Source organism: Carassius auratus, chromosome 28 (assembly GCF_003368295.1).
Source record: "Carassius auratus strain Wakin chromosome 28, ASM336829v1, whole genome shotgun sequence".
In the NCBI taxonomy this organism is placed as follows: Eukaryota; Metazoa; Chordata; class Actinopteri; order Cypriniformes; family Cyprinidae; genus Carassius; species Carassius auratus.
The window spans coordinates 12,279,774-12,299,237 of record NC_039270.1 but is presented as its reverse complement, the minus strand read 5'-3'; the positions used below and the strand labels follow the sequence as shown (position 1 = coordinate 12,299,237).

Here is a 19,464-nt window from a genome sequence, read left to right as displayed (position 1 = left end):
GCATCATTACTCCAGTCTTCAGTGTCACATGATCCTTCAGAAATAACAGATTTTGGTGCTGAGTAAACATTTTAATATTTTTAAACATTTTAATATTTTTGTGTAAACCATGAAACTTTGCTGAAAAAGATATATATATATATATATATATATATATATATATATATATATATATATATATATATATATATATGACGAGTGGGGCGGGGCCGAGGGACGTGGGAACGAGGAGTGAGGCCGGTGGAATGATTGGGAAATCAGCGACACCTGCGACCCACCGCTGGTCTCGAGTCCCACATAGGAGATGGAAGGATATAAAACTGGAGCGACAGAGACGAGAGAGGGGAGAGAGAGAAAAAATAAATACATTCCGGTTCCCACACGCACTGCTGCTCAGGCCTCCACCAGCTGGGTGATCTCCTCCACGGGCCTCGGCGGAACGCACGACACTCCTCCGCCGCCCGGTGGATGGCGACGGCTCCACCGGGTTTTGGGCAGCCGGCAGGAGTCCCCCGTTCCCTGCTCGCCCGTCCCTGGCAACTCGCTCCAGCCCAACGCCTCGAGCGTCCATGGCGGCACACTCCTCGTCTGTTCGATGGCACCGTGGATTCACCACAGTAGCGAGGGATCTTCACCCAATCATTCCACCCGCCCCACTCGTCACAATATATATATAAAACATTGTATGGGTCAAATTATTGATTTTTCTTTTATGCCAAAAATCATTAGGATATTAAGTAAAGATCATGTTCCATAAAGATATTTTGAAAATATTCTACGGTAAATATATAAAAACTTATTAGTAATATGCATTGCTAAGAACTTCATTTGCACAACTGTAAAGGTGATTTTCTCAATATTTAGGTTTTTTTGCACCCTCAGAGTCCAGATTTGCAAATAGTTGCATCTCGGCCAAATATTGTCCTATCCAAACAAACCATACATCAATGGAAAGCTTATTTATTCAGCTTTGATGATGTATAAATCTCGTCCAGGGTCACATATATTTTGTCTGAATGAATGTATATCTGTTCGCTGACCCCCTGTAGTAGTTCAGGGACCCACAGGGGTCCACAGACGCCTACTGAAAGGCCCTGGATGTGCACTGACACGGTTTTATTCTGGCTGGTGTGTCTGAAAACACCCAGCAGGGGGAACCAATCAACTGTGAAAAAGCAACAGGAACAACCACAAGAATGCAAGAGGAAGGAGGAAAATGTTTTAGAGAAAGTGATGGAATCTTGTGAGAGACTTTACTCTGACAGCTTAAAAGCTTGAATTGTGATGGTTTTAGTTGCTGGCTGTTGAAAGTTTACAGCTCAGATCAGCTAAATGAGTAAAGGCAGTTGATCTTACATGTGCCTGCGATCCATTGATCATCAGATAGTAGAGTTTACTGAGGATGCTCTGCTGTAGCTGGGCCCACGACACTGACCTGTCCTCTCTCATCAGAAACGGAGGACCGAATCTGCAGGAGAACAGACATCAGATTACTGTGTGTTTAATACAGGCAAACAGATGCAATTATTTAGCTTAAAGATATGAATGACAATATTTCAGTTGACATGCTCATTTTAAGGGCCCTATTTTAACGATCTAAATGCAAAGTGTAAAGCACACGGCGCAGGTGCACTCAGGGCTTGTCCAAATCCACTTTTCCTATTTTAACGATGGAAAAACGGTTGTTGCGCCTAGGCGCATGGTCTAAACAAGTTGTCCCTATTCTCTTAATGAGTAATGGGTGTTTTTTGGGCGTAACGTGCAATAAACCAATCAGAGTCTCATCTTCCATTCCCTTTAAGAGCCAGCTGCACTCGTGCCATGACGGATTTGCTATTTACACGGTAACCACTGAGATTCTATTATAGTTTTCTATCATAGATTAAATGAATATTTTGAAGTACTTTTTATTTTTTATATTTTCAGTTTTTCAAAATATCTAGTTTTTTATTCTTCTTTTTTTTCATCAAGTTAAACTATACATACAAATCAGATATGTTGCCTGAAATAAAGTTTTTTTTTATTTTTTTGTTTCAGTTAACATTCTTTTATTTATTCATTCATTTTATTGTATTTAGTATTTCCAGTTTTAGTTAATTATAATAACCCTGCACTGAGTTAACCAATGTTAAAAAAAGCTAAAGTTCAGCTAAATGTTTAATTGCCTGTCCCACATTAAAGAGCCACACAGATGGGAAATCAAAAATGACCTGTATTACAGTGTATGATGTAGCTGTCCATCTGTGTAAACAATGTGCAAAGTAATTAAACCAAAAAGTACACGATTTATAAAGTTATTGGCTTCTAAAGTAAGGAGTCGACTCTGAATCGCTGAAACGAGTCGTTATAGATTTCAAATCTTTTACCCATCTCTATGTACGTCACTAGGAGCACTTTGCATAATAATCTCCGCCTACCGTCATGGGAGAAACTGAACTCTGACCTGCCCCCCCCCCCACACACACACACAGACGCTCTGTTTGGTGTGAGAGCATCATGTCGAGGAGACGCGTTTTTAATTGTAAAGGCAAGTTTGTTATATTTTCACTGCCAAAGAATGAAGATCAGAAGAACCAATGGCTAAAATTCAGTTTTACCACAATACCAGAGCAGTACAACAAATCCCATCTCCGAATCACAACCTGTAAGTATGATTATATAGTTATGTGTCTGTTTTCTCCCGAGCATCTTATCAGTATGTGTGCTGTCTGCAGCTTTTCTCTGCACTCCTAAGGAATAAGACATAATTCACCCCAAACAGATGCTAACACACTGTTTACCGTGAAGTTGTGTGCGGAACAACCAATTAAACCTGACTATGTCAGTTGACCAATCAGAACAGAGTATGCTACCGAAAGGTGGGGTTTAAGGAAAATGAATCTTTTGAACAGCTTCACGCGAACCGTTTGGGAAACTCTGAGAATTGAGGTAATTTTAAAATTATATTTTGACAAAATGACAATGTTTTTTATCCTTGGATGGATACAGGACTTAAAGACGGTTTCAACGGCAACAACATAAACAAACGTTAATGCGCGTGAGCGCTTTTGTGGACCTAACTTAACTTCCGGTAGACTCCAAATAGAATCAATACAACAGCCAAGTCCCTCTAGAGTAGATGTTTTTTGATAACAAACAAAATATGTTTGCTGCATGGATCAGGCGGACTTAATGAAAATGCAAATTCATTATTTGCCAGCAGGAGATGTTTTAAAGCATAGACATAAAGCGCGAGAAATAGAGGTTTCCCCAGTAACAGCTGTATACAAAGCAGAGCTACGCTCACACGCTGCTTTATTAGGCATATAACATGCAAGTCTTCCTTCAGAAATACAGCGATATAAAAACACCTGTGCCTCGTTTTGATATTTAAACATATAAATGTAAGGAATTATTATTATTATTAAACGTACGGTACGTAACATTACTCATGTTTATTCAACGAAGCCTTTTTGAAAATCGATCAGTTTTAAAATCGTGGCGAGTCTCCAAAAATAAATAAATGTATGGGAAACACTTCCCGCAGCACAACCACCTGAGCCCAACTTAAGTCTACTGATCACCTTAACTTTAAATGCGTTTGTAGAAGGCACTGCAGCCAGATCGATATACACAACACAGACCAGAAGTTAACTTAGGTCCAGGCGCGTGCGCCCGATGAAACCGTCTATAAACAGTGATAGGAAGCTTAGAATTTTCATCTTACTGGCTCTTTAAGAGATTTCATATACATAAAACAGCATTTGCAATGCTAGCATCAAAGTGTGCAGATAGATGTAATAGAAGTCATCTTGTATCGACAAGACATTAGGTCACATTTTGATGATGTGCATTATTGTCAGATAAATTACTGCCTATGTTTGGACATGATGTTATTTTGTCCTCAGTAGTGCTCTTGAAATCCACCCCACCCTTTTTAGTGGACTGGGTTTTTCTGCAGCAGGAGGCTAGTGATTAAGTTTCTAGCCAGATTTCTGCTACAGGACCCATACAGCATGAATACAGGAGACAAAACAAACAAAAGTGAGCTGAGGGAAAGCAAGCCTTTCAGAAAATACACGTAATTGTGTTGGGGTTTGGCCTCAGCCAAAAACAACGGTGGAATTTTCCCTGACAGGAGGCAGAGAGAGAGAAATAAGATCTGAACAAGCATGCTTTGATGCTCTTAACGTCACAGCTCGTCCCGGGCAACAAACAAGAGGTTTTCACCAAATTATAAAGCAATAAAGTGTCTGTCTGTCTAACGATCCATCCACTATGCTTGACGCCACACAGTTTAAACACATTCTGGACATAAAAAAAAAAAAATTGATCATGATGCATGAAATGATCATAAAACAGCATTTGGAAACTATTTCACTTCAGTACAGTGGAGTTTTGAGTCTTTGAGAGGTCAGATTCACCCTTGAGAGCATCTGGTCTCAAGTGAATGGTTCTTTTTCAAATCTATCACTATTTGCTTTTATTGCATTAGGGTAATTTTATTAAATTACTGCATTACATAGAGGCAAGATTATAATAGGCCTAAACTATGGCTAAATAGCTATTTTGCTCTTGGTGAACATTATTTAACCCCTTATGGCCTAAGTTTAGTCAGAATCAGGGGACAAAAGTTATCACATAACAAATAAACATTACGAAGTCAAATACTTTTTATATATTCTTTGGAATAACAATATAATGACAAATCATGCATGAGTTTAAAGATGGACATGCTGAAATTGCTGCTATAAGCCTACAACCAGGAACTAGCAGGACACAACTGAGAAACACTTCTCTGACTTTCTGAACTTTTCCACTAATGTTTGATGTTGCACACTCTGAACATCAAAAGATGTTCTTCTGCAATATACCTGCTCCTGTGATGATCTTAAAATGACAGCAAAGTCCTTTGGGGTAGAAAACTCCACAGGGAACCTGCTATTCTTTCTATAATACCTTTTTTCTCTCTCTACAGTTCTTCCTGTCTATACAAGTGCCCAACTGTGATCTTAATACTTTATAATAGTTTTTATTTATATATTATTATATCTATTCATTTTTTTACATTTGTTTAAATAATTTTTTTTCAATATTCATTTTACTTTTAGTTGTAGTAATTATGTGCTTTTGTATTTGTATTTAGTTTTTGTGTTTTGGTTTTCCGTTTAACTTATTTTATTGCAGCTAATTGCCATGACACCATTTCTTATTGAAAATACTCTTTATCATTTACGTGAATCATATAATGTGTTTTTTTTTTTTTTTTTTTACTGTATTTTCAGAATAAAATAAGATATGGTTACGCTCTTATTATGACATCTGCCTAGTCTCAGTGTAAGTTTCTATATTCAAACATTCCCAGTTAATGAACTCATGACTACAGCAGTACGTCAAATCTTTCCACACTCTAACTCTGTGATGGGAAAATCAGTTTTATCATGATCTGGAGAAAATCAATCGAAATATCAGTGCTTTCAAAATGACTCGAGATGAACTTATGTGTGGAGCTCCCCTCTTTCTCCTTCTCTTTATCACTTCCATTAAAGTGATAGAGAAACTCACATTACCAAAGGCCATGGAACTAAATTAGATTTCTGGAGGCATTCACACTTAAGAGAGTATTGATCTCTGAGCGACTGTCACTGTCACTGTGTGTGCAGGATCGCTCTGACGTGACAAACGTCAAACAATCTTTGAGAAGCTTTTAGAGCAAAAGAGAAAAGGTGAGGGAAAGTTGTCACGATTGATATTTGACAGCTTTACGTGGTATATAGTAGCATGTTTTGTTCTCTGAAGTCCTCCACTTATTAAGCTGGTTCAGACCATTTTCACCTTCTGTGACCCTTGGAATTATACCTTTAAGGCTTTTTTTTTGTAAATAGGTTTATGATTGGCTAATCTCCATATACTAGTGATAATCTAGTCAGGTTTTTATTTCTCCTGTTTATTCAGCAAGGATTTATTAAAATAATCAAAACTGACAGTAGATACTTTAATAATGTAATGAAAGTGTATATTTCCAATAACTTTCTGTTTTTCAAAATGTCCTGTTTAAAAAAGGCAATAAGGTTTCCACAAAAATATTAAGCAGCACAACTGTTTTCAACATTGATAATAATAATAATAATAATAATAATAATAAATGTTCTTTAACTTAAAATCAGAATATCATAATTATTTCTGAAGGATCATTTGACACTGAAGACTAAAGTAATGATGCTGAAAATTCAGCTTTGAATCACAAGAATAAATTACATTGAAATATATTCAAATAGAAAACAGTGATTTTACATTGTATGAACATTTCACAATATTACTGTATGTTTGATCCAATAAATGCAGCCTTGGTGAACATAAGACACTTGTAAAAAAAAACGAATGCTGTCAAATGATTAATCGCAATAAATCGCATTATGTATGTGTGCTGTGTATATTTATTATGTATATATAAATACACACAGATGCATGTATTTATTTCAGAAAAATATGTTATGTTTATATATTAAATCTATTTATTTATTGTCGCAGTCTTAATTGCGTTTGTGTGTGAGCACATGGCTTGTGTGTTTGTTTGATGCCATGAATTCTCCTGTCTATTGTCTGACCCCGCTCAATGTTACCTCATTATTGTTTCAGTTATTCCACCTGTGTCTCCCTCATTACCTGCCCTACTTAGGCTACATCCATACAAAGCCAGAGCTTTCCCTATACAATCTTTTTTTTCCTCGTCTCAAGAAATATCTTCATCCACACAAACCACAAAACCAACACAAAATGATGTAGCATACATGCCAGACCAGCATGTGTGACTGTAATTCTGCCACAGAGATACACTAAAAATGGAGATGAAAACGTGGACTATGCGCATAAATCTTGCGAGTCAACTCACTCATCAGAATCTTAGGTAATACTCTGCAAACTTGCTCAAAGGAATGAACAGTACATCAATGATTTCTTCCCTGCATCTTGAGTCCTCGCCTCATCTCTCCACACGGATATATATATATATATATATATATATATATATATATATATATATATATATATATATATATATATATATATATATATATATATATATATACTGTATGTGTTTGTATTTATATATACATGGTAAATATACACAGAACACACATATATATTATACAAACAAAAACTTTTTTGTATGCAATTATTCGCAAAAAATCGTTTGACAGCACAAAAAAAATCTTGCTTTCTTCAAACTTTTGAACAGTATTGTATAATTATAAATATATTTTATTATATATCATTTTATTTTATTTGCTAATATATTTTTGAATATATTTTACTATAAAATATTAATATATTTTCTGATATTTTTTTTTTACATTATGATGAGAAAAAAAGAACAATGCAAGATTCTCAACCATGTGTGAATATGTTTATGAAGTAGAAATTTTAACATTTTCAAATAACCCAGTCAGATAGACCCGCTTAAACACCGGTAAACTGAACTTCATACACAATATAAATGTAATTATACATCCTACATCTGCACAAAATTACAAAAAAAAATCATAAATTAACTTCAACTAAATTACAACCTTGTCAGAATGAGTTGTGAATATGTTTCGTTCTGAAACGACATACTGAAACAAATAACTAAAAAACTAAAACGTAAAGATTCCCAACACTGTATTGCAATAGTATCACTATAATTTTATTGATACATGTTTAATTTAATAGATAAAATCTTCAAGTATTTGTTTTAAATTTGCATGTTCTTGTCTTAAATTATTTGCTATTTTAGCCAGAATAAACTTTAACCAGAAAAAATTTTTACATGGCACATACATTGTCCAAGTTGAAATTGTTTTGTTTTTTTTCATCGTAAGACAAAATAAAAAAAAGACTACAATTAAAAAGCTGTGTAAAAGTTAACGAGTTTACTCAATGAATGTCTTAACTCTGAAGACCCCTAAATAAAGTTTAAACCTACAGCTGTTTAGTTACCGGTCAAAAAAGTAAGAATTTTTAAGGGTACCTCACTGCCTGCTGTCCTGCTCCAGCTGCATTACACACCAGCAGCAAGATCTTCCCCATCCCGTCGGCCTGGTTCAGGAACTCGGAGGACAGCGCTCCCGAAGCAGCCAGTCTGTAACCCTCGGGCCCAGACGAGGTGTACGGAGAGGATGGAAGACTGTGGTGCAACCCTGGGATGAGAGGGAGAACCAAGGAGAGGTAGAGGTCATCCCCGAAACATGCCTAATCTGCAGGCAGATTTATTGTCTGTGCCTCCATATAGCCGAATAATGTCAAATTTTATTGTATGACAAAACAAGGTGACATACACACGGATAAAGGGAGGAAGAGAGTGACAGAGAGAGAGAGAGAGACAGATGGAGACATGCAAATAGAGCACAGCAGACAGCAGACTGAACTCAGTGGGGAGTTTGATCTGACGCCAGCCTTCACACACATACACATACATACTAAATGGCCGTCAAGCTTTCAGATGTTTTCTTCCAAATAAAGTAAGACTAGGCAGCAACCATTTATTACCAAGTACATTAAGTACCCAGAACAAACTACCCTAAAAAGGCCAAAGACTTGCATATAATTTATTTTCCAAAAGTCACCCAGTTGAATTTATCAGGGACAGAAGAGCCTCATATCTTCAAGGTGACAGTATTAAAAGTCTGTTATTTCTGCACCTTGAACATCAATTCACACAAATGGAACTTTGAAATGACTTTGAAAAATGGCTTAAAAGATTCTCCTTATTGGACATACAAATACTCCCGCCTCAGACTCTATTGCTTTTGGTTTAGCCAGTGTTGTTGTGTAGGGCTAGTCTAGATGTGCAAGAAGAGGCTTACTAATGATACTTTTCAGGAGAATTTACTTTCTTAAAGTTTTCTCAGCACATTAAATTGAGACAGTTTATTAACCTAATTTTTTTTTTATCACTCTAACACTTTACAGCTTTAATAATTAAAATTTAAAGCACTACTAAACCTGAGGTCACTTCGATAGCCATTCCTTGGCCAATTCCTTTGAGGAAGGATCTACTGACTCAGACATGGGGCACCATTTGGCACCCGCGTCAAGACCTTTGGAAACTCCATGTCTGGTCCCTGGATGGGATGCGAAGGTTGTAGTTCAACTACCCAAGGAGGTTGTGGACACCATCACTTCGGCAAGAGCACCGTCTACGAGACATGCTTATGCCTTGAAGTGGAACCTGTTCGTCGAGTGGTGTTCTTCTCACTGAGAGGATTCCCGTAGATACCCGATTTCAGTCGTGCTTTTCTTTCTGCAGCAAAGGCTGGAGTGAAGGCTATCTCCTTCCACCCTCAAAGTCCAGGTTGTCGCTATTGCTGCATACCATGACCCCATGAATGGGAAGTCTTTAGGTAAGCATGACCTCATCGCCAGGTCCCTTAGAGGGGCCAGGAGGTTAAATACTTCCTGCCCCCCCTCTATACCCTCTTGTGATCTGATTAAAGTGATGAAATCACTACAGCAGGACCCATCCGAGCTTTTGCATTCAGCTGAGCTAAAGCTTCTTTCATTGAAAACTCTGCTCCTGCTTGCACTGGCCTCCATCAAGAAGGTAGGGGACCTGCATTCATTTTCGGTCGATGATTCGTGCTTAGATTTTGGGCTGGCTGACTCCCAGGTAATCCTGAGGCCCCGGCCTTGCTACGTGCCAAAGGTTCCCACTACACCCATCAAAGACCAAGTGGTGAACCTGCAAGCGCTGCCCCTGGAGGAGGCAGACCCAGCCCTGGCTTTGCTCTGTCCTGTCCGAGCATTGAGATGCAACGTAGACCAGACACAAAGCTTCAGGACCTCAGACCAGTTCTTTGTCTGTTACGGAGGCCGGCAGAAGGGGAGTGCCGTCTCTAATCAGAGGATGGCCCACTGGATTGTGGATGCCATAACCCTGGCTTATCAGGCACAGGGTGTGCCCTGCATGTTCAGGTTGCGAGCTCAACTCAACTAGAAGTGTTGCATCTTCCTCGGCGCTGGCTCGTGGCGCCTCGCTGACAAATATTTGTATAGCTGCGGGCTGGGCGACCCCTAACACATTCGTTAGGTTCTATAGCCTTCGTGTAGAGCTGATATTCTCCTGTGTTCTCACCTCAAACGGGTAGTGGCACTGAGAGGCCCCGGTTAGTGTCCGCTCGCTTAATCTGCTCCAGAGTGTCTGTACTGTACACCCTGTTGAGATCCTTCATCACCCTAGGCAGCTGGATGTGGCGAAATGTCCGGCGCCAGGCCTTCATGATGAATCCGTGAGAACCATGGAAGGCAGGGTTCCAAATTAAGAACCTAAGCAGTACTCGTATGTGTATAGTCCACGGTATAGCCTTTGAGCCCGTGTTTCCCCGGCAGACTAAACGGATGCTATATGTGTATTTGCTCCCGAGACCTCCTTCGGGAAGGATGGGGCTTCCGCAGCGTCCCTGTTCCAAGTGGAATGGGTTCATTTTCCCAGTGTTATCCAATCTCACCCAGTGAGGTAGTGCTTTGACAATGGTGAGTGGTACTACTTGTTCCGACCCCCGGCCTACACCTAATAGGGGCGCAGGCGGCTCGCACAGGGCACTGGAAGAGGCAGCACCCATGGCGCTTTGGTAGGGATCCCATTTTGCGTCAGTCACCATTGGGCGTTGAGAGTGACCAAATAAAGGTGAAACGTCTCGGTTACGTATGGTAACCCCCGTTCCCTGAAGGAGGGAACAGAGATGCCACATCCAGTCGCCATTGTTGCTGTACCACTGCTGAGCTGCCCGATCTCCAGCTTGCCTTCTCAGCGAAAACCTGGTATGCATTGCACCTGCTGCCCTCTTATACTCACGGTGTGATCCGCGGCAGCTAGATGCAATAATTGCATGCCAATGTGCATTGGCCCGTTTAATTTACACTCAAAGTAGATTGGTCTATCGAAGCGATATCCCATTTTGCTTCTGTCACCAACGTGTCGTCTCTGTTCCCTTCTTCAGGAAGCAAGGGTTACCATACGTAACCGAGACTTTTTTCATGTTTAATAATACTGTAAACCTGCTTGATTTAAGGCTATCTATAGTACTAAAGTATAGTACTCGACAATCTTTTATTGTCAGCTCTAGCGGACACGCCTGGAAAAAATGTGCGCGTTGCACCACATGCGCATCACTTCCATTATAAGCACACCTGCCGCATGTCTACATTTGAAATAATGAACTTGGTTGCACAAAAGACGCAATATGTGAACAGTCCCTAAAACTGCCAGTAGGTGGTGGTAAATGTCTTAATGATTAAGTCATAGAGTCATTTATTCATTCATTTGATTCATTTAAATGGCTGATTCATTTAGAAGGGAAGTAAATTGTTCTTTATGAATGGTTTATTGAATCATTAGGCTTGGGTCATTTGACTTGAAGCGGATCATCACCATCATCAAATTACCGCAAGAGGTTTAGAGAGCAGATGACTCCTTGCGCTTTTGAATCGCTCTCATGGTACTTTGATGTCATTCACATTGTGGGGAAGTTGGGGCCTAGTGGTTAAAGATTTTCACTCCTAACCCTAAGGTTGTGGGTTCAAGCCTCAGCCTGACAATACAACGACTTAGGTGCCCTTGAGCAAGGCACTGAACCCCCAACTGCTCCCCGGGTGCCGCAGCATACTTCAAATTTTGGTTGGCAAAATTTAACACAACAGAAAACATTGTGTCTAAAATAACACAATATTAACTTCATGAAATTTTGTATAACATTTCCACATTTTATATTCTCTAAGCTCCATCACGCAGTAAGTTGTTGCTCTGCCTCATATTAGTCAATCAACTGTATGACATGGCAGATGATCCACATAGGTCTGGAGTGGGGCAAGTGCGTCAAATGCGTTAATAATTTTAACGCTTTATTTTTCTCCATAATTAATTAATCTAATTAACGCGTTAAATTACCAGCCCTAATAAATGCATTTATTATACATTTTACAAATGTATAATAACATTTTTATTTAAAATAAATGCTGTTCTTTTGAGCTTTCTGCTCATTAATGATCCTGAAAAAAGTATCAGTTTTTACATTTTAAAACATATTTAAATATAAAACAGTTACTTTAAACTGTAATAATATTTCACTATATTACTGTTTTCAATGCATTTCGATCAAATAAATGCATCCTTAGTGAGCGCGAGATAGTTTTTAATTTGTATTATTATTATTTTTTTTATTTATTTAATAGTCATACTCTAGCAGCAAACTTTAAAAACAGCAGTGTATATTCATGTCAATTAATTAAAAAATAGCAAACAGACACATTAGTAAAGCACACATTGCATCATGCACTTTGAAAACTTGTCCGTTCGTTAATATATAGTGAGAAAAATAAGTAATTCTCTCTGTATCTTAATGTCATAGTCTGTCTAGCTACTATATCACAAAGCCCCTTTCAATCATTCACACTCATTTACATAAACACTGGCCTATGACATTTAATGGCAAATAAACTTGATGATGACGATCAGCGAGGCCGTTTAACATTCTGGAAGGTCACATGTGCCATCAGGTACAGATGGAGTATTGGCTGGCTTTTTAATCAAGAAGGGACGTTTTTATGGCTGAACATCAGGACAGCTGTGCTTCCCAGCATTCCGTCTCAAGGTCTTTTCATATCTGCTTTTCAAAATGAAGAATGGAAAGGTGTGACCTGAGCTGAGTTTAAGTGGCTATGCTCAAGCAGTTTTTCTTCTTTCCTGTCACTCGATGAACCCCACTGAATCCGTTTGAGGTTATCACTCAAAAGTAACACTGTGAGATTGTTAATTAAACACCTCTCCTCTCCACAGATCTCTACTGTGGAGACTGTAATTCAGCCCTCCTGTATGCAATCCAATGGAAGAAGACACACTCTTATGCTTATGAGAGCATGTCGGAGTGCAAACAAAATAATTGATGATTAACTGACCCTTATAAATGATTAATCATAATAGTCAATTAATCATTAAATAAACTGATTATCAAAATAATCATATGTTACAACCCTAAATGCGTTTATAGTATGCCCTGTTAAAGTATTGCTTCATTTAAAGAGTGTGTTATCAGAGCTGTAGTTCTGACTGTATTGTGAACTTCAGAGCTGCTGTGCTTAATTCAGAGCGATAGTTTACCTAAAAATGTAAAAATGTGTCATGTTGGTAACCATTGTCTGGCAAGAATGTTGGCAACCAAACAGTTGACGGTAGCTATTGAATTTCATGCAATGGAAAACATTTCTACTTTGACTGCATCAGCTGTTTGGTTTCTAACGTTCTTCAACATGGTTTCAGTAACTGCAGTTAGTGTTAAAGCAGCCTTGTCAGGGAGATGCTGTGTGTATCTAGACGAAAGCAAAAGCACTTTATTTGGCCTTCAGAAAGGAGATGCATTTAGGAATCTTTAAGATTACTTTCAACAGAACAGCAACGCATTTAATGGATGCCTGTTTTGTGAACCTAGGAGAGGAGGTCCTTCTGACTTTGATATTCTGTTACACCAAATACACAAAATAATGATCTTTAAAAAACCATTATATGACCCCTTTAAATTAAGCTAGCTATATCATGTTGCAACATGTTTGTATGACTGTAAATTTTGTAACATATATTTGTAACTCTGTAAGATTACTCTTCCTATCATGTGATGCCAAGTTTCTACAGCAATATTAGGCAGCACAACTGTTTTCAACATTGATAATAATGTTTCTTGAGCAGCAAATCGTGTGCCTGTTATGAATTTGGTCCAACCCTGATGAACACAGCCTTGGCCACACTTTAAAAATCACGACCTATGTTCAGGCAATCACTGAGGAACTTACTGTATAGAGCAATTGAATCCTTTCTAAATCTATATGGACGGAATTTGTTTTGTCAGAGGATCATGAAGTTCACTGAAAAACAGTAGGTAATTGTGACGAGTGGTGCGGGGCCGAGGGACGTGGGAACAAGGAGTGAGGCTGGCGGAATGATTGGGAAATCAGCGACACCTGCGCCCCACCGCCGGTCTCGAGTCCCACGTAGGAGATGGAAGGATATAAAACTGGAGCGTCGATAGTGAAGGACGAGAGAGGACCAGGCCTGGGCTTTTAGTTTATGTTTTGCTTTTTATTTATGCAACAGTCATCCGTGAGGGGCTGATGCGCTGTTTTGTGTTTATTTTGTGATTATTAAAGTTTCATTTTGATTGTGCGCCGGTTCCCGCCTCCTTCTTCCCGATGATTATGGAGAAAATATTATTACAGTAATTTGCTCTGGAATAATTACAGAGGTCGTATGATAGAAACGAATCGTGGAAAACTTGGATGGGATTGAAATCACCAAGTACGTCTGTGAAACACAAATTTCTCTAACAACCCCCTGTGAAACTAGTCCTGTCCGAATAGGGCTTTATATTTGGATAGGGATGATATTAAAAACTCTCTAAAGGTGGCTATAATCCTGAAAAACATCCTCTACAGTTGGCTACATTTACCTGAGATTCGTGCAGATCCACCCCTGATGTAAAGGGGCGGAGCCTGGAAGGCATAGATGATGTCACTCTCTGCTATGCTGGTCAAGTCATCGTCATCAAAGAACGAGCGCTGGAAACCAGTTGTGTAAACCTCTGTCAATATTACCTATAACAGCAGAGAATTATATACTGAATAAAATGACTAAATTATTGCAGTTATTAGAATTATTAAAGATAAAATTGCATTTTTAGATTTGAAACACATCTCATATTTGATTTATCAAGCTTATCAATCAATTCATGTTTATTACTGGTGATACCAATACTATCTGTTACATTTTAGGAATTAAAATAATAACTAACTATAAAATAATTCTTTGATTCTTCCACATACCATGCAGATACCATAGCGTATGATTATGATAATCTTTCAGTATCAAGGCATAAATAAAATTCCTAGATTATCACCATCTGAAACGATCACTGTAGCAATGCAGGAGATTTGGTCAGGTGGTATATTGTGTGCAGGCATGAGGTCTGCTGTGTGATGCTGTGTGCACCTGTCACCTGATCGGGAGAGATCTTGCCCTCATCTGCCACCATCCGGCGCAGACAAGCCAAAGAGCCGAAGAGAGGCACAGCGAGCCCCACTCTCAGATACCGCTGCCCTTTACTGCTAAACACCAAAGTCACACACACTGGTCTGCAGAAAGAGAAGAAAACACATCCTTTATGATCTTAAAGCAGCTTTTACATTTAAAATGTTACTGTAAGCAATAAAGGGCATCTTGGAATCTCATCTTGAAATCGCAGTAAAAGGCTACAAAAGCTAGGTATAGCTTAAGCAGATGGGTGTGTCTAAAGAATGAATCTGATTGGTCTCTAAGTTAATAATCTGTGTATTCTGACTAGTGGTCGACCGATATATCGGCTGATATTTGCCATTTTTCAAATATCGGCATCGGTCCATAAGTTTTTCTGCTTGGCTGATGTATTTGAGGTGGGACTTTTATCTTGACGGTGCTTAGAGCGGCAGGCGTGCACACAGTGCTCACACTCTCCCTCTTGTTCGTCGTCGTCATTAACAGTTCTGTAGAACACAGAAGGCTGTCTAATAATCAGATAGAACGGTTAAATAATATAAATCATTAGTAATAGAAAGGCAAACATTATAATACTGTCTCGTTTGCCGTCAGCATTAAAGGAACACTCCACCGTTTTTTGAAATAGGGCTTATTCACATTATTTCCTACATTTAGATAGGTGGGCAAATGCATTTTTGTGTCAGTGCATGCATTGTTTTAGTTTGACTGGGTCGACGTTAGCTTAGCTTAGCACAATGAATGGAATCCTTTGTTGCCAGCTAGCATGGCCTGAGTAAAAGTGATCAAAAAAATAAAAAAAACCCACCTAATTACTTCTTGTGGCCTGCGTATTCACAACGAGTACAAATAGCGATCCAGATTAACACTAGGCGATTTCCTAGGCAGATATTGACTTGGGACTATATTATGGGGAAGCACAGGCGAAGCACTGCTGCTTAGGCAAAGCACTGCTACTTCGGCGCAGAGAATCACGCAACACATGAAATCCCACGACTTCCGTCAACATACCGGCGTGAATAGTAGCTGCCAGGCTATTTTCCTTACAGTACACGAATGGCGATGAACATGGCTGATTTTGAGAGAGATGAAGAGGGTGACTTCTCAGACAGTCAAGAACCAGAACCATACCTATTTGAACCAGAGTTTACAGAAGACGAGCTGGTGTAGAGAGTGGGACATGTTTTTGCCATTGATGACCAGGCTCAACAAGTCAGATCAAGATGAGCGTGCCCGAAGTTGTGTCACATCTACAGAGGATTTCACGGCGCTGATCCATTCTGCAGTACTCGATTTTTTTCCGGTGTGACAAAGTGAACTGGAAAAAACGCCCCACGCCGAATGGACCAAATGGACAGCTGTCCACAGAGTAAGTGATTATTTTAATCATCACGCATGTATAGATCGACCCATATTATACCTGTATTCACATAGAGTTGATGTTTTCATGTGTTGCGTGATTCTCTGCGCCGAAGTAGCAGTGCTTCGCCTGTGCTTCCCCATAATATAGTCCCAAGTCAATATCTGCCTAGGAAATCGCCTAGTGTTAATCTGGATCGCTATTTGTACTCGTTGTGAATACGCAGGCCACAAGAAGTAATTAGGTGGTTTTTTTTTATTTTTTTGATCACTTTTACAAAGGCCATGCTAGCTGGCAACAAAGGATTCCATTCATTGTGCTAAGCTAAGCTAACGCCGACCCAGTCAAACTAAAACAATGCATGCACTGACACAAAAATGCATTTGCCCACCTATCTAAATGTAGGAAATAATGTGAATAAGCCCTATTTCAAAAAACGGTGGAGTGTTCCTTTAAGCAAATATGCATTTATATAATTTAAACAAATCTTTGAATGGCTAATGAACATTTAATTGCACAAACCTTTCAAACTTAGTCAAATCCAGCTGTGAAATATTATGAAGCTTTCCAAGATATCGGCAAAAAACAAACAAACAAACAAACAAAAAATATATATATTGGTCGACCACTAATTCTGACCATACAATATACATTACCATTCAAATGTTTTGGATGTGTACAATTTTTTTTGAAATACGTATCTTATACTGCTTTCTAACTGATTTCTATTTCTATGTTAAAATCTAGTCTGTTGCTGTGATATTAAAGCGGAATTTTCAGCGTCATAACTGATTTCTTATTATTAATGTTGAAAACATTTTCACTTAAAAATAACCACATTTACTTACTACTATTACTATTTTGTAACAAATGTCACTTTTGATTCATTAAAACCTTTTTGCTGAATAAAAGTACTAATTTCTTAAAAAAATATATTACTGACCCCGAACTTTTGAACTCTTTTTAGCTTTCGCTAAAGTGATGTCATTTCCTCCAAAGACACACCATCAGCTGCTGTATCATTATTTATACTGTCAACTAGTTTCCCTCCACTATTACAACTCTGCTGATATATGACCTAAAGCCTGAAAACGCCCTTCTTAGAAATAAACTACTGTGAATGAGGGTGGCGTTGGGGTAAACGCTGAATCAATTGCCGGAAGAAATAAGGCAATCGGTCATGTAAAAAGTACCACACCTCAAACAGTTTACTTTCCTTAACTAGTTATGTGTTCTGTCCTAAAGGAATTGTTCAACTAAAAATTAAGACTGTACCATCATAAAAAGCTGTATGACTCCCTTTATTTCTTGGAACACATAAAGATAAAAATATATCAGAATGGCTAAGCTGAAGCTAATCAAAGTGAATAGATTTTCAGTGAACTTTTTTATGATGATTTACAGTGCTTTTTTGTAGCTTGACAGACCCTGGTTTGCATCTACAAAGGAATACAACTTAAAAACCTATTATGGGTTAACTATTCCAATTCTGGGAAAATGTTTAGGTTAATATTGCCATATACAGTTGTGTACAATTGTAAGATATGCTTTAGGTGGCCTTTATTATTTAAGCCTACTGTATTCATTAGGATATTGATATCAGTACTGTTTTTGTCATACAAGTTTCAAATTTCCTTCAAACCAGTATAAAATGCCATACCAGTCTCATCCCTCATAGCCAGTATAACCAGTATAACCATATATCAATGCAAAGCTTGTTTTTATACTGTATATACAGCAACATTATACATTATATCATGTGTGGGACAACAGTTGCACATTTGTAAACATGAGGGTCTTCATTTCCTACAAAAAAAGGATTTCCCTTGCAATCCGTCTGCTGCTGCTGGTTTGAATTCTTAATAGTTTTGATTACAGAGAGGCAAACATGTTAGAATACAACCACAGCAAGCAAAACAATGACATTTTTGCATGAATCAACAACTTCAAAAGGCTTCAGTTTGGTACGGCTGTACTCACCTCGTCTGTCTTAGAGGAATAGGGAGGGAAATGCACAGAAAAGGATCAAACGTGTTGCTCTGCTTAAGACAATGTGGGCATGTCAGAGATGACCTGGAAAAAAAGATGGTTAAAAAAAAGATGGTCAAACAGCAACAAAAGAGTAGCAGAAAAGCAAATATATACAAATATTATGTAATAAACACACACAAACAGTCAAGCTATTAGCCATTGTTTTGCATGAATGAGCCGCAAGGGAAGTTTAGTGGAAGAGGAAGTGATGTCACAGGGAAGAGGAAGCACAGAACGTCTTCTGGGAAGAATAATTGTTGTAGCTACGGAAACTGATGCTCACGAAATCACAATTGCAGTTTTTTACATCATCCTTGCCACTCATTTACAGAATGATAACAAACTCACTACATAGACTTGTTCAGAATGGCTTTGATGAAGCATCTATCTATCTATCTATCTATCTATCTATCTATCTATCTATCTATCTATCTATCTATCTATCTATCTATCTATCTATCTATCTATCTATCTATCTATCTATCTATCTATCTATCAATCTATCTATCTATCTATCTATCTATCTATCTATCTATCTATCTATCTATCTATCTATCTATCTATCTGTCTGTCTGTCTGTGTCTCTTCTTAGAGCATCTCCAGCGCTCATAAATACTAATGTCTTTAAACAATACTTCTTCTACCTGCTAGCACTTGCCACGTCAGTGTTGTGGAGAAACAAATAAAGAGAGGTGGCTAGAGATATTTTTAGAGTATTAAGGAAAGCCCTGTTCATTTCCAGCAGCTGTCAGGGTGTTATGTTGAGACTTCAGCATTTTAACTGAGCTCTTCGGCTGCAGTTCGCCCACATAAGACAAACAATGCAGCAGCAACACTCCACTTACACAGAATAAGAGAACCTGATCCAAGTCTGTGCGCATAGTCAATTTGCAGGTATAAGAACCCAAATGATCTCAGTCACTATAATTTTGAATCTTGTGTTGTTGTTGTCATCAAAAAGGAATAATGAGGAATAATCATTTTTTATAATAAACACATTGAAAACAATTCTTACAAGCGGTGAGCATACACAGACTTTTTA

The 19,464-nt window shown here is 38.3% G+C and overlaps 1 protein-coding gene across 1 annotated transcript in view; it reads right to left on the bottom strand.

Annotated features, from left to right (window-relative positions):
- Positions 1–19,464, bottom strand: part of LOC113046802 (ubiquitin carboxyl-terminal hydrolase 43-like) — an 88,879-nt gene that overhangs the window by 30,581 nt on the left and 38,834 nt on the right. The window contains exons 4-8 of the mRNA XM_026207804.1: positions 18,372–18,464; positions 14,997–15,132; positions 14,451–14,595; positions 7,988–8,156; positions 1,357–1,468 (exon numbers count right to left, since the gene is read on the bottom strand). Of these exons, the coding sequence (XP_026063589.1) occupies positions 1,357–1,468; positions 7,988–8,156; positions 14,451–14,595; positions 14,997–15,132; positions 18,372–18,464 (655 nt within the window). The remainder of the gene's footprint in view (positions 1–1,356; positions 1,469–7,987; positions 8,157–14,450; positions 14,596–14,996; positions 15,133–18,371; positions 18,465–19,464) is intronic.